Source organism: Cucurbita moschata, unplaced genomic scaffold, assembly GCF_002738365.1.
Source record: "Cucurbita moschata cultivar Rifu unplaced genomic scaffold, Cmos_1.0 Cmo_Scf00001, whole genome shotgun sequence".
In the NCBI taxonomy this organism is placed as follows: Eukaryota; Viridiplantae; Streptophyta; class Magnoliopsida; order Cucurbitales; family Cucurbitaceae; genus Cucurbita; species Cucurbita moschata.
This window is the reverse complement of record NW_019268517.1, coordinates 4,007,217-4,023,333: the sequence shown is the minus strand read 5'-3', so window position 1 is coordinate 4,023,333 and position 16,117 is coordinate 4,007,217. Positions and strand designations below refer to the sequence as shown.

Below are 16,117 nucleotides of genomic sequence, written 5' to 3'. Positions count from 1 at the left end.
ATCTCTACGCTCAAAGCCACCAACAGTTGTGGCCTTGTCTTCTAGGGCCTCAACCCTAGTCATTAATTCGCTGACAAGCATTGCCTCAAGGCAGCCTACCATCTCATCGATCTTGTCAGCTTCAGCAGCAATCTCATTCATGCGAGACTCTCAAAGCCTCATTCCATCATGAACTTCATTCATGTAGAGTAGTTGTTCTTCGATTTCAGCTAATCGTTCAGCCTGGGACTTGCCCAATTGTTTTGTAGTGGACATGATTTTGGACTAGTTTTCAAGGAGCCAACTCGACTCTAATACCACTTGTCACAATTGCACTCTTGCAACAGCAGGACAATGATTTTGCGACACTTGTCCTAACCCAACAAAATTTGGACTTTGCAGACAACGTAGACGTATGCTCGACTTCTGGAGTCACGTTTGCGAGAAATATTTTAGAAAATGTGAGCGAGAAAACATATTTGAAAATAATTTGAGAGAATTGAAGAAAACTAACGTTAGTTATATGGCTATAAGAAAAAAAAAATATCACAACTTAAATAGCATAAGGGTAGGAAGAATTCACAACTAGTTATCATTTTATATTACATTTTGGGGTATTTTAGCCGGTAGGTATAGACATAATTTTGGCAAAGGATCATAAACTCCCATATTAACACAACATGAAATAGTAAAGACTATTTTTCTTAGACAAGCATGACCGAGACATTTGACAAGCGGCCATAGACAGCACGTCTTGGATAAGTATGACGGTAACAACTCAAGCCCACCGTTAGCAGATATTGTACTTTTTGGGCTTTCCGCTTTCCCTTTCGAGCTTCCTTCAAGGTTTTTAAAATGTGTCTTCTTGTGAGATATTTCTACTCTAATGTTTTGTCCTACTCTCTAATCAATGTGGGATCTCGCAATCCACCCCTCTTTAAGGCCCAATTCCTCGCTCGCCCTCGCTTCCTTCTCCAATCTATGTGGGGACCCCAAATCCACCTCGTTTGGGGCCCAATGTTTGTGCTGGTACACCACCTCGCGTGTACCTCTTTTGGACTAAACCTCCTCGCTGACACATCGCCAGTGTCTAGCTTTGATACCATTTATAACAAACCAAGCTCACTGCTAGCAGATATTGTCCTCTTTGGACTTTTCCTTTCAGGCTTTCCTCAAGATTTTAAAAACGTGTCTGCTAGAGAAAGATTTTAACCCTTATAAAGAATGTTTCGTTCTCCTTTCCAACCGATGTGAGATCTCACAATAACCATGACACTCAAGAGTTGCGCTGTCACAGAGGGGTGTCTACCTGTGGCGTTAGGTCTGTTTGTTTACTTTGGATTGTCACTTGTAATCATGTTGTACTCCCCCTTCCGTTCCCTATTCAAAATTAACTTTGGCAACACCTATTTTGTTATGTATTCAATAATGTTACATATTTTTGAATTTTGTACTAGGGTATTGTATGAACTTAAATCAAGCAAAACTTTACTATATTTTCATTAATTTTATATTTTTGCTTTTGTTTTAATTATTATATTTATTCTTTTAGTCATGATCAAAGATTCAAATATTCGAACTTTCAATTTTGTACTAGGGTCTCGTCTTGCCAAATTCTTCCATCATTTCTCCATTTTTTCTCTCTTATTAGATATTAGAACTTTAAATAAAAATGACAATTAATGGAACACAAAAGTTTATGTTAAGTTTAAAATCTCACAAAATTCATTAAAGTACCAAACTAAAAATATTTCCCCTTAAAACTCATATGAATGATGAATCACCAAATGCAGACTAACACAGGAATATCATTTTTTAACATGCACAACTTTTTTAATTAATCACATCAAATACACTTATTTGAATTATAATATAACAACCCTAGATTTCTATTAACGTAAAGTCGTTATTGCATAGCTAACGTAATTATTTTATATGAAAATAATCATTTGAAACATAATCATAAATCATTGTCACGGACTTATTAAAAGTTCTTTAAAAGATTTAACATAGACATAAGTAAAATAAAACAGAATTATCCTATAATAGACTTCTACTTTTATTAAAGATCTCGTACTCTATTTTTAGAGAAAGATATTGTTCTACCGGAGTTGTTTTAAGTTACTATTCTATACTTTCATGTCATATTTCCATTTGTTTTATTTTTTAATTATGTTCACTAAATTTTCATTTTTTTTTCTCTGTCTTTACCTTTTCTTATTTATGTGTTTTCTTTTTTTTTTCTTTCTTCTTTTAATTCGGTTAAGAGTTTAATTAATGTTAACAGATATTCTTAGCTAATCCAATTAACTGATATTCTTAATCAATTTTTTGATAAATTAATTTAATTACTTATTGATTTACTAGAATTCATATAAAATTATTATTTAATTTTAATTCAAATCTACGTAATTGCAATAATTTAGGAAATATCTCAGATATAATTGAATGTGATTTCATAAAAATGAAATGAAAAAAAAAAAGAAAAAAATTAATATATACTTTAACAAACTAATCACTTTTTTTTTTTTTAAAGTAAATCTCATGCCATTTTTATTTTTTTTCAAATCTAACCTTTTTTATTTTTCTATTTCATTTGGCAGTAATTGTGATATTCTAAAAGAAGTTGGTTGAAGGATAATTGAAAAAAGAGATGAGAAATTAATAATGAAAAATGGGAAAGAGATTTTATTTATTATTATTATTTTTTACATACTCTGTTTTTTCAATTATTTTTATTTGTTTATTTATTTATTTTTATTATTTTATGCATTAATTTTATTTTTTTTTTAAAAAAAGATCTACTTATTTATTTTTTTCTTGATACAACAAATGTGAATAAAAAAAAAATGTAATATCTCATCTTAAAGAAATAGTGCATGTCAAACTATCACTAAGCTATATCCACCTTAACATATAAATATACAAATGTCATATGATTGTCTTATAATGTCTATGTTAGCGAAAGAAATAGACTTGACGTCTATTGATTTTTACATGTGCAGGTTGGAATTCTATTATTTGACGTTTTATTTTTTTCGAAATGTGCTAAAAACATAAAAAAAAACACACAATTATATGTTTGGAAAAATTAAAATGATGTCAAACTCAACATAAATTAATGCATCGAACAACCATCCATCTGAAGAATGACTTTTGTATATTTGTATGCTATTTTTCTCTATTGGAGGTGGTTTAGAACTCGAGAAGGAAGACATGATTCACATATAATACAACATCATACAACTATGAAAAATTATTTATTTTTGACCTCGCGTTTTTTTTTATCCATACATGTTAAATGTGTCTTAAAAACATGAAAGGCAACATCATAAAGCTATAATCATTAAGAAAAAAAAAAACAAAAAAACAAATTCATCAACGATAACAAGGAAAAATTGTAACATAGTTCAACATTATTGCTATAGAACTAAAGACAACTAAATACCGTCACTTCTTGAGAATTGGTTAATCTAGAGAAAGTATAAGGATAGATCATGAAATTAAAAAAACAATAAAAGTTAAATAGATTTACTTAAACAAAATAGTTGGTCCAACTTATGCCTCAACGAATTACGAACCTTAGGAACTTACAAGATTGAGAACCAAAAACAATACCGCACAAGCTCTACAACTATCAAAGTAAGAAGAATGCTAAGTACCACTCAAGAATAAAGAATCAAGGTCCTCAAACTCAAAAACTCAAGAATGCTAGGTAATATTTTAATCATGTCCAAAGTGACCCATGACCTCCCACCAAGCGATGCTTTCTAAGGCTCAAGAATTTCTCTTCTAGGTAGGATGCCCTGCACCATATTTCCTTTGTGGGATGTCATGTTTGGCCTCAAGTTTCCCATCTAAATCTAAATCAAAATTATATAATATATATATATATATATATATATATATATCTCAAGTTTCCCATCTAAATCTAAATCAAAATTATATAATATATATATATATATATATATAAATAATGTATATTTTATAATTAACAAATTCAGATTGATTTTATAATTCAGTTTGAAAAACATCTATAAACAAACCCAACCTAAATAAAGAGAATATTTTGGATTATTGTGTTTTTTTAACCTCTTAATTTCTTTTATCTATTATTATTTTGAAAAAAATCTACATTAATCTTTTATACGTTGAAAAGGTAGAGATAATACTGATTCATTAAAGTGGTATCGATAAGTAAACCCTTTTCATAGTATTGATAAATGGAAGAAACTTGTTTACGATGACTACTTTGTAATCACCGAGTTCCTTCAGCATGTGACACACACACACCGTAGATATAATGTTTTTGAAGATTTACTGAACTTGTAGTGATTTAATACCTATTTATCTTCATTTTCAATATAAATGTAATTTTTTTCTTTTTTGCTATTATAATAATTTTTTTTTATATATACACTATTATAAAAAACTATCATAATTGTCACTCGAAATCAAAGGTTTGAATCCTAGTTGAATTAAAAATATTAATAAAATAAATAATATTTATTTATTTATTTTTAAAAAGTGGCATGTTATATTATTTAAAAGAGTAAATAATAACATTTCATGAAAAGTCTATTGACCTCGTTATGCCTAGTTTTAATATTTAGATTACAAATTTAAAAAAATAAATTGTGAAAAACTTGATTTAAGATTGAGAATTATTATAATTAATAAAATAAAGGGTAAGAGTGAATTATTGGAAAATCATATATTTAAAAGAAAAATAAATAGAAAATATAAATAGTAATTTCCAATTTCGAAGCGAAAGGAGGACGAGAAATGAAGTTCCAGTCCTGAGCTCCCAACAGACAACAAATCAAAATCAAAATCAAAATCAAACGGAGAAAGCCTCTGACCGTCTGAGAGGGTCATTGCTTCCTCTCTGAGACCATGAACGGCGGCCCCTCTGGTTTCAGTGCGTCCTCTTCAATTTCTCTCCTCTCTTCTCTTCTCTTCTCTTCTCTTCTCTTCTGATGCTTAACCACCCACTTTCTCCCTTTTCAATTTCTGTTCCACCTTGATTCATTTGCTCGTGTTCTTTTCTCTTTCGCAGACAATGCCCCTGTCACCCGGACCTTCATCATTGCCTCCGCCCTTTTCACCGTTTTCTTCGGGATCCAAGCCCGCTCTATTAAGCTTGGCTTGTCCTATCAGGTACTCTTCTCTCTCTTTCACTACCCAGATGCTTTTTCGCCAACTGTGGGTTGGTTTTATGTTCGAGACTAGGGTAGATTCGCTTCTTCGGTTAAGACGAGCCCTTTGCTTGGTTGAGTGTTTGACCTTCGATTCCGCGATGTATTGAGCATATACCCAGATTATAGATCGAATCGGCCGAGTTAATTGATGCATAATTGAAACTGGGGATCCTCTTTTCCTCATGTATGTAATCACTTAGTTTAATCCACCTTATGGGCCTCTGCAATTCTGGCTTTGAATTGTATCCATCTTTAAGTAATTTTTTTTTTTTTTTTGTTGCTGGCTGAGGAGGGTGTAGCAGAAGTTGTCTCGTGGCTGGTTGTACGTTATGTGACTTGCCTATGAAATGTTTAGGTGTTCCTATCCGGAGATAATCCAAGTTCAGGAACATTTCTGGAGCCTGTTAGATATAAATTTTTGGTAGACTAAATAAGGATTAGTTCTAATTTGTGAAAAGAAGGTAGACTTTGGTGCAGTCAGTTCCTAAATAAGTCATCTAATGAGATATTACATCATGTCCCTTCAATAAATCCCTAGAAAGAGGATCGTACTGACATGGGAAAAATAATTGTGAAGATTTTTGCATGAGCTTAGGAAATTTGGCACAATGTTATTGTCATCAAATTCGGATGAAAGAGGCAGGTTATTTTGAAGTAAAAGAACATTAGTTGGTAACACCCATGGTCTTTCATCTTAAAGCTATGAACTAATTTTGTGAAATTTTTGGAATTAAGATGGTGGGACAATATTTGGTTGGATGGGCAACTCTTGAATGACCCTTTTCCAATGTTATTCTCTGTTGCTATAAAAATTGGAGGTTGGATTAGGATTTTCAGGATTTGGAGACGAGAAACTGGAGATTGTACTCGGAGCTTAGAAGAATAGGAAGTAGCCGAATTTTCAAGGCTGATTAGAGAGGTTAAATGTGGAACAATTAAGAATAGCTCAAGACAATAGAGGTTAGTGCTATATGCTTCAAGGGAATTTTCAACAAGATCTATGCTATTTAAAATTTTAGTGGCAGAAACAATCTTGGCAGAGCATCTGATTAAAGGAAAAATGGCAAATATCCATATCCACATGTATCTATATAAATATACATATTCATTTATGGGTATCCCTTTTTAAGCTATATTAATATATATTTATTATTATTATTATTATAGGAGTGAGGGTCTCACTATTGCTATATGTTTTAAGCTTCTTCACTATATGATGGGCTTTTTATACTATAAAGAGTAATGCCAAACAATTACTCAGGTCAGGTACTTTAGAGAAAGAAGGCAGTGATTCCATTTTAGGAGAAGTTTGGTTGGAGAGAAATTAAGGATTTGTATTAGACATAAGAAAAGGTGATGAGAAGGTTTTAACACTTGTTGTTGGTGCTCTTTGTTAAGCTCCTTTTTTCAGATACCTAAACCCAAGTAGATGCATTAAAATGTGCCCGATCTCAAATATTCTCCCATGATTTGTCAATTTCTGACGAGATTCTTCTGTTCTTTTCAATCTAATATTTTACAAGATTGAAAAAACTAGCTTGCCAGAGTAAACAACTTCATACCTAAACAAAGGACTCAAGATAGCTTCCTCTATCTTTCCATGAAAACGTGAAATAAAAAACATAGACATGCTAGCAATCTTCCATAATCGAGACCACAACATGGTAGCAAAAGGGCATAGCAACTATAATTATCTGTAGCCCCCTTCTCAAATGACAACAATTGGGGAAGGACAATACAAAATGGTGTGGCTAAAAAAGTAATAATTCTTTCTTAAGTGTCTGGAAAAGAACCATTTTTTTGTGGGATTGTAATCTTTTGAAGTTTTGAGAAGAAGTTAAGAGAAGAAAGGACTGGAGCATGGAGTAAAAAAAACTAAATGATTGTTCTAATACTTGCAAGTTTATAACTACAAGGAGAAAGTCCATACATGACTATGTCTGTGTTTTACACTTTTATCCTTTTTTCTTCTTATATCATATTTTTGGGGCTAAGGAATGAGAAAGACCTTTCCCTTGCATCATGATTTCAATTTCATTTTGTTCGAAAAGATCCAAGTTTGTCTCAACAATGTTTTTGTCATTCCAATCGTGTTCCATTAAATAGGAACAACCAAGCTGATAAAATTTGATAACTCTCAGATGGAGAATTAGAACGAAAAATCCATTAGATGACAAATTTTGGTTCTAAGGCATCTCAGGCAGTGAATCAAATCCATGGTGCAAGGTTTTCTTATTAACATGCAATATTGATTTAGAAAAGTGAAGTGGAAATTGGAATTTTTTTATTTTTCTATAAACCAATATTTTTTCATAATTTTTTTGTGTTGATAAGAAACAAGATATGATGTGTGAGAGGAAAGAAATATTTTCATGCACGATATGAAAATGTTATGAAAGATGGGAGGAGAGCCAGGCACGAAACTTCCTGTTGCCCATGGGAACATTGAGGCTAGTGTAAAGGGAGGTACACCAAAAAAGAGCCAAGAAAAGAGAACCAGATTTAAAAAACAATCAAAAGTCTCTTAGGAATCAGTATCATTGTTCCTTTTTGGCCGATTCCTCCTATGAATAAAAGGACCTACCTTGAAAGAGTCTAGATATATGTAACCACAAAAGAAGAATTACAGCCAAAAAGGCCAGAGAAAAGAGGGAGGAAGCTTCGATCTCCGTCAATATAAGTTGTTCAAAAGATTACTATATTACGAACTATTTAGGATAGGCACTCCACTTCAAGCCCTATGCTGTATATTTCGACTCAAATGTAATTTTTTTTGTAGCATCTTTATAAATCCTGTCGGTTCTTTCCAACCCAAAATTTGAATCCAAACCTTTAGAAATGAATACTGAAACAAGGAGCTGCCTTTGTCCCTATATTGCTGTGGGTGTGTGAAGGATTTCTACAATAGAAGTTTTAGATGAATGCTCTTTTATTACTTGGTGGTTACGGGTTTAATTTGAAAGGGAAAGAAGTTGGAACTAGTTTACTTGCTTGTAAGATTGGAAATGGGAGGTTCTTTGTACAGGAACCAGTATTTTATGAAATTCTTTATAAGATTCTAATATAATGAAGTCGCAGTGGTAGGAAGTTTTTGTTTAAAAGTTTGGACGGGACATGAATTTGAATAAGCTGCGCTAAAGGGATCCACTGGTAGAAATATTATTTTTATCATTTTAACTGCTGCTATTCCATCTTTGTTGCATATATAATCCTATTATATCGGACTTAAAGTCGACTTATTTTGTCCTTTTTCCATGATAGAGATTACCTTAATTTGTGTGGTAGAAAGGACACTTTTGACTAGTTAATTGTCATCCTTATGGCAGGATGTGATTGTGAAGCTTCGCTTTTGGAAGCTAGTGATGTCAGTCTTTGCCTTTTCATCTACTCCTGAATTGTTGTTCGGACTGTTTTTGCTTTATTACTTCAGAGTATTTGAGAGACAGATAGGCTCCAACAAATATTCGGTAAGTTTTATTCAATTCATACTGCAGGATTTTATTAAAACATGTCATAATGAAGCAACCAATCACGATCTTTAAATTGATGGGTCACATTAATACAATGCAGTGCCTGATGTATTAACTCTTGTAACCATGTAGTTGTTTATCTTCAATGAATAGAAGCATAAAAAATCAGAAAGTGTATAAAAGTAGATGTAGTATAAGTTTTGTGGTCATACATGTGATGCCGTATTCATTAGGAATACTGAAAATGGTATTGAATTAATACTATGCCCCTTCTGATAACATACTAATCTTCCTAACATATCCATTACTAGTACCGACAACATTTTTGTGGTCATTGACATGACAAAGTGGGCACCTATATTTGAAATAGTTTATTTTTTTTCATTCCAATTTGCTTCATAGAATAAGGTTAGCAGACTGAATTTAGTACGATCATTGCCTTTAGTTTCTATTCTAGAAAACAGATACGTTTGGGTCAGGAAGTGTGAGTCATGCTTGCATGCTAATATTGACGGCGATAATTTGTTAATTATAACACTCTTCACTCCAATTGTCAAACATATTATGTTGTAGTTTTTGTGCTCAAAACTCTTTTTCCCCCTTTAGTTGATGTGTATTTCTCCGTAAAGAGATTTATGTTAATATTCTGTCGTTTTGCAGGTCTTTACCTTGTTCTCTATAATAATCTCCCTACTTTTTGAGGTCCTTGCAATATCATTACTTAAAGGTATGCATTTTGGTTTAATCTACTAATATGCTTGGGCAGCTAGCACAATTCAAGCTCATGTTTGATTATTGGTTTGATGTTGTTTAACATCCCTTTCTTTTTAAATTTTTAGAGGTGAACTCTCCTTCTTTCCCTTCTTTTTCTCCTGTAAAATTTGTTAACTTGGATTGGAAGTCCTTCCTGATCTTTCTGGCATTTTCGCTTGTAAGCCTTTGTATACCCATCTAGTTTCTTCTCTCTCTACTTATCTCTTCAGAAACCTTTGAAAGTTGATAATCCGAATGAAATTCCATTTTTTTTCCCTGATTGATGGCTTTAGGAAGAATTAACACCTTGGATTTTATCCAGAGAACCCATTACTTTGTCCTTGGCCCCAATTGGTGCTTTATGTGCAAGGGGCCTTGAGAAGATTTTTAACCGTTTGTTATGGCTTTGTTTGTTTGATTCTCTGTTGTGGAGTCAGTTTTGGCATATTTTTGGTTCCTACCTGAACATCTGTATGATGGTGGTGCGACATTTGATCCTCAATTTTGGGATAAAGACTGTTATTGCAAGCTTGCTTTTGTGTTGGTCTTTGAAGTATTTGGTTTGAAGGAAACAGGAGAGCCTTCATGGTTTTAGAACAGTTCCTTCCTAGACATCTTCTGACCATTCCTCTTAAGATATCCTAATTCTACGAGTCTTGAATCAAACAGCCACTTAAATTTGAGAGCTAGATGGAGATGGTGAGGTAGATCTTTGATTGTTATAGGAGTTTTTACAATCGGAGGGAGAGAAGGGCTAGGTTTTGTTTTTGTTTTGTTTGTTTTTATTTCAAGGGTTGAGTAGTCACTTAATCCTTCTATAATTTTTGGTATTTTCATTCATATCTCAACTATACAAAATATCATAATAAATACAAGGTACAGCAACTTATAAAAGAATGAATATTTTACCATAAACCAAATCTTAAAAGATACCTAGAAAAAAACAAAATAAAGATGAGATAAAATCCTAAAATACGAGAAACAAGGTTACCCTTAACTTTGACCATAATTTACAACACTCCCCCTCAAGGTGGATTGAATATATTATACAATCCCAACTTGCTATTCAAATCTTCAAGGTTAGGTCATTGTAAAAGCTTGGTAATAATATCTGCTAATTGTTGCTTGGGAATGGATGTGGACAAAGACACTACACTCGAAAACTCTAGGGACCAAATCAAGAGATTGAACACAAAGATGAGGAAATGATTGAAGGAAGACTTAATGAGGAGCAAGCATGTGGGATTGATCAATTATGTGGAAGTGAGATGACGATTCTTGCATTAAGCCACTCCATTTTGTTGATGAGTATCAACACAAATGCCAAGATAAAGAATTCCTTGAGTGATAGGTAATCCTCAAGACATAAACTAAAGAATTCTTTTGCATTGTCTATTTTGAGGACACAAAATTTGGTTTGATGTTGAGCTTTTGATCATATTAGGAAAATGTTTGAAATGTTGGTGAGCTGAAGATTTTTTTTCTTAACAAAGATCCATGTAACATAGATCATCAACAAAGGAAATAAGCTGTCGAGCCACAAAGATTTTTTTTTGAAGGGTCCCATACATTGCTATTAATAAATGAAAAAGGACTTGACAGTTAATAAGCAATGTATGGATAGGGGTTTCAAGTATGCTTGATAATCTGAAAAATACCACAATTGAACAATGTAAGATTTTTATTATGAAGAAGATTTTGAAACAATTTGGAGAAATATGAAAAATTTGGATGACCTAACTGATAGTGTAATAACACCATTTCACTATCTTTATTGATACAAGAAGAAAATTGATTACTGGAAACAAAGGAAGATAAAAACTAAGAATTGTCTCCAATTGCTAGTGAGCCTTGATCACAGTTGAGAGGATGAAGTCTGAAAAAGTTCAGCACTGCCAATTGTCTTCTCCAGTTCGAATTCTGCAAAAATATGTTAGTTTGGATTAAACTTAATCGCACATTTAAGATCACGTGTCAATTTACTTATTGAAAGTAAATTACAACCCAAGTCTAGCATATGTTATACAGAGTTGAGATATAAATTTTAAGTAACTCTAATGGAACTTGTCCCAACCACTTCGGAGTTTGACCCATTTGCAATTTTCACAAGGAATTGGAGGTGCCGACTTGATAGTTTTGAAATAATGATGCATTCCTTGTCATATGATATGATGCTCCAGTGTCTACAATTCAATTCCTTCCTTTACTAGTTAACAAAGCAGGAGGTATAACTTCCTGTGCATCCAGTATTGCTCCCTGGCCAATGATCTTTTGTTGTGCATCTATTTGTTATTTGCTAAATGGTGTTGACTTCAAATTGTCAGAATTATTCGGAGCTACGTTACCACATAGGCCCTACCATCATGATCATTGTGATGCTTAGGTTTCCAATTAGCAGGCTTCCCATGGATCTTTTAGCATGTGTCTTTTATATTACCCACCGTTTTGCAATGCCCACACCGAGGCCTCTCTTGTTTTTGCTTTTTGTCACTTTGTACCATTGAGTTAAAACTACGCTAGCAAGTACAAATGCTATCAAGAAAGTAGAGACTGATTCTGATTTGCCCATCATTGCACATTTCCTACTTTCTTCTCGCCTTACTTCAGAGAAGGCTTTGCGAAGAGTTTGGCAATGACTTGGTTCCCATGTTTCGGCCTCAAACTTCATCCAGATCGTTGATAAGGCCAAGAAGGAATTTGAGTGTCTCTTTTTGCTCAAGAATTTTCGTCTATTGAGTTGTATCATTGGCATACTTGTATAGACTTCAAATAAATCCACTTTTTTCCAATGATGGGAGAGAGTATTAAAGTAATCAGTAACAAATTGATAACCTCAGCAAAAATCATGAAGAATTGTTTCTATCCTAAACAATTCTAAAGTGTTCTTCTTACTAGAGTATGTTTCCTTGAGATTGTCCCAAATTTGATGTGTTGTTCCATACAGAAGAAAACTTTCACCTATCTCATCGGCTGTGTAATTAATTAACAACGACATGACCATGTTATTTTCTACTTTCCACTTCATGAATTGGGGATTAGTTGCTTTAGGCTGCACAATCTCTTTCGAGAAGTATGCATTCTTACCCTTGCCACATATGAACATCAAGACTGACTATGACCATTGGATATAATGTGGCCATTCAATGTGTGACCCGTAATATGGGCAAATGATGATGAATTATATGCTCCTTGACCATTAGAGATTGGTTCGATTGATTTGGAAGAATACATACTCATGAAAAATCGGACAAAAAGTAGTAATGAAGAACTAGGTCAAAAACAAAAAATTGCAGCAATTAGGTCAACAACAGTCTTTGGTGATAAGCAGTGACGATGTCAAAGGAGTCGGACATTAGTGATGGAGGAGTCAGCGTCGGAGGAGGGTGCTTCAGTCGCGAGTCGGTATCGAATGTGGGTGGTAGTCATGAGAAGCTCACAATCTTTCTATTTGAGTGTTAAAGGGAGGAGAACACCGCAAAGGCATCGTCAGAAACCAGGACTATTGACCATTAACCTTCTGTGGTAGTCGGATTAGTTGGAAAAGCCTTTTGGCCTTTGCATGAACGGTTTTATTGGTAAATTTATAAAGGTTAATAGGAGGTGGTTGAATAAGTTATTGTAGCATATTTCTTGAATTTGAAAACAGATGTTAAAGCTGACGTTAGCACCTCATTCCTTGGAAAACTGATTTCATCTAGATTAGGAACTTTATTGCTTTTTTAGCCTTTACAGTCATACAAAGATTGAAGATTCTATCATGGGTTGCTCCCGAACAAAGTTTCGATGGCTTGTTTCAGCTTATCTATAGTGCCTTCGTTGTTGGTTTGTCCAGAATGTTATAGTTCAATCTGGTGGCTGCTTTTGTTTGGAAATTGTTATTATGTATTGAATATAGATATAATAATTTTTTTAAAAATTGAGGTCAAGGTTATGATTGAACTTGTGCTTGGTTCGGGATGGAGAGATGAAATACACAATAACTAAGAAATTTCAAGATCGGGACTAGATGTAGTAGCATAGATAATAAAATTATGTAATTATAGTTGAAGAAAATTCAAGATCGGTACTAGATGTAGACTAGATAATAAAGTTTATGTAATTATAATTTTAAAAAATTGGTTGCAGTTTGGTTTTGATCTAGATGAAAGTAGATATGTACTAAAAATATGTAATAGGATTTATAAAATATGGAGTTGGGGCTACAGCTGAGATGTGGATGAAGACGTGAAATACATAATAAGAATAATAATTTCCTTTATAAAAAAACATAAAAACGAAGGATTGAGGTTGGATTTGATGCTGGAATGGAGTTCATCGGGATGAGGTTTAGACAGTGGAATACATAATAAAAGTTTTAAGAATGAGGCCACAGTTGGGGAACTGAGAGAGAAAATGAGATGTGGGGAAGGGGGATAAGATCTTCATTTGGTTGGTATCTGGTTTTAACTCTCATCATTTTCTCATTGGACATAAGTTATGTCAGCAATTTTGCAATAGAAGCTTTAGTATTGATTTTATCCCAACTTGTTAACATTGGAGTTCATTTTTGTTGCATCTTACATTCAGAAGAAATTTTATCAATTCATTTTTTCTTTTTCTTTCACAGATTTTAGCATTAGAATCTTAGGGAGAATATATATTTTAGCATTAGCAGTAAGTTCTAATGATTTTGACTTGGCTAACACTTTTCTTTTCTTTTTTTCTTTTTTTGGGGGCAGATCCTGCAGCCACTGCTGCCAATCTAGTCACTTCTGGACCTTATGGTCTTTTATTTGCTTCCTTTGTACCCTTCTTCTTTGATATTCCTGTTTCAACTCGGTTTCGTGTATTTGGAGTTCGTTTCTCTGACAAGTCTTTCATATATCTTGCCGGTCTTCAGGTTAGGAGTTTGCTTTATTTATATTTTTTTCTGATACCTCTTTCGTTTCTCTAGCTGTATAATCTAGTTTGTTGTTGATCTTGCAGCTCCTTCTGTCCTCGTGGAGAAGATCCATCTTACCAGGGATATGCGGCATTCTTGCTGGTTCCTTATATCGTTTGAATGTATTTGGCATCCGCAAAGCCAAGGTTAAATTCAAAATTTGCATAAACACATTGCTTCCTTCGTTTTCTATCTGAAATTATGATTCTGGTATATTAAATTGTAGTTGGGGCTTTTCAGTATCTGGTTAAACTGTGGAAATTAAACTCAGGATGAGGTGATTTATTGCCCTTCAACCTTTACTAGTTTAGAAGGGATGAATTATGAATATTTTGATACCTTTTCTCTCTGCGGCACCATTTCACTGCATGCATATACAGGACTCTTTATGCAGAATTTGAGTTAAAATCTTCATTTGAGTTTTTGATTAGCTAATTACCATCAGCCTCCAGGTTGTCTCCCAACAATAATGCTCCTATTCTTAACATTTTGAATGGAATTGGTACACCTTAGATGCTTCTGACTTGCTCAAGGACCCAACTGCTCTAAAATTGTGTCTTATCTTCACTATTCTGGTTGGTTATGGACCAGACCATTTGGCTTGGCTTCATCTATCTTCAAATAATATAAGAGGCGTTTCTTATGCGAATAAAAAAAAATGAATGATAGGATCTGTCTTTCGTGCTCAACTTGTCTGATTACTTCTACAAGTCTCGTCCTCTTAAAGCCTCATATATATCGACAGACTTGCAAGATCTTCTATAATATTCTGATGTTAGAAACTTTGATCTTTTGTATGATGATTTCATTCTTTTAATTGTTTCTGTTCATTTTGAGTCAGTTTGATGAATGTTCTCTTATTTTTCTATCATTAGGTAATTTGTAATTTTCTAAAGAATGTTATTGTATTATTTTCATGCTTCACAGTTTCCGGAGTTCATCAGTTCATTTTTTTCGCGATTTTGTTTGCCATCTGTGGGGAATCCTCCAGCAGCCCCAAATAGAGATGTTAGAGGAAATATGCCATCATTCATGAGCCGCCAGGTTGAGGTTAGTACATTTGGCGAATGCTTCTATCAGCTATTAGTTTCAACACATATTTTGATAAGCTACACCATTTGAGGAAGAGATTTTGACTATTTAATAGATTTCTCGTCTGCTGACCAACTTTTAGGCATGAGACTATGCCATCGTAATTGTGAGATTGTGGGTACTTGCTAACGTTATAGTCCTTAAAATAATTTATTTGGATGTAGTTAACGAGTACATGGGTGGCATGAAAAACGCAAGTTTTGCACTTCAGCCTCTTAACTGGTTTATTTTGTGTTGTGCTATTATAGAGGAACTTCACTCCTGTGCCAACTGCCTCAGAACCACCGGAGGACTCCATTGCTACCCTTGTTTCGATGGGCTTTGACAGAAATTCAGCCAGGCAGGCACTTATGCGGGCCAGAAATGATGTTAACATGGCAACCAATATCCTTCTTGAATCACAATCGCACTAATTTCATGAAAAAAATTCTGGGTATTATGAAACCTTTGATCTCCACAATTCCGAGAACAATCAAATTCAGTATCAAGGGATGATGGTCGGACAAACTTGCATTTGCTGACATCTGAGTTTTGATAGGTTGCAGGAACTCACCATGCAATTTTCATTAACTCTTACGAGTTCCCTTTCTATTCCTCTATCTATCGTAGGTGTGAAATTTTCTTGCTACGTGATGTCTGATTACAAAAAAAAAAAAAAAAAAAAAAAAAAAAAAAAAAAAAAAAAAAAAAAAAAAAAAAAA

At 33.5% G+C, this 16,117-nt stretch overlaps 1 protein-coding gene across 1 annotated transcript; it reads left to right on the top strand.

Annotated features, from left to right (window-relative positions):
* The first annotated feature begins 4,752 nt into the window (after positions 1-4,752).
* Positions 4,753-16,059, top strand: LOC111442736 (rhomboid-like protein 20). Its single transcript, XM_023080245.1, has 8 exons — positions 4,753-4,900; positions 5,039-5,139; positions 8,507-8,647; positions 9,311-9,377; positions 14,122-14,282; positions 14,369-14,470; positions 15,252-15,374; positions 15,665-16,059. The coding sequence occupies exons 1-8, from the start codon at positions 4,876-4,878 to the stop codon at positions 15,827-15,829; spliced, it is 885 nt and encodes a 294-aa protein (XP_022936013.1). The 5' UTR covers positions 4,753-4,875; the 3' UTR covers positions 15,830-16,059.
* Positions 16,060-16,117: the final 58 nt, after the last annotated feature.

What these genes read in the sequence shown, in the direction of transcription:
- LOC111442736 (XM_023080245.1), top strand. Translation starts at nt 4,876, where the DNA reads ATGAACGGCGGCCCCTCTGGTTTCA. An exon ending in TAGGCTCCAACAAATATTCG is followed by an intron (nt 8,648 to 9,310) that starts GTAAGTTTTATT and finishes GTCGTTTTGCAG; the next exon opens with GTCTTTACCTTGTTCTCTAT. An exon ending in TGCAATATCATTACTTAAAG is followed by an intron (nt 9,378 to 14,121) that starts GTATGCATTTTG and finishes TTTTGGGGGCAG; the next exon opens with ATCCTGCAGCCACTGCTGCC.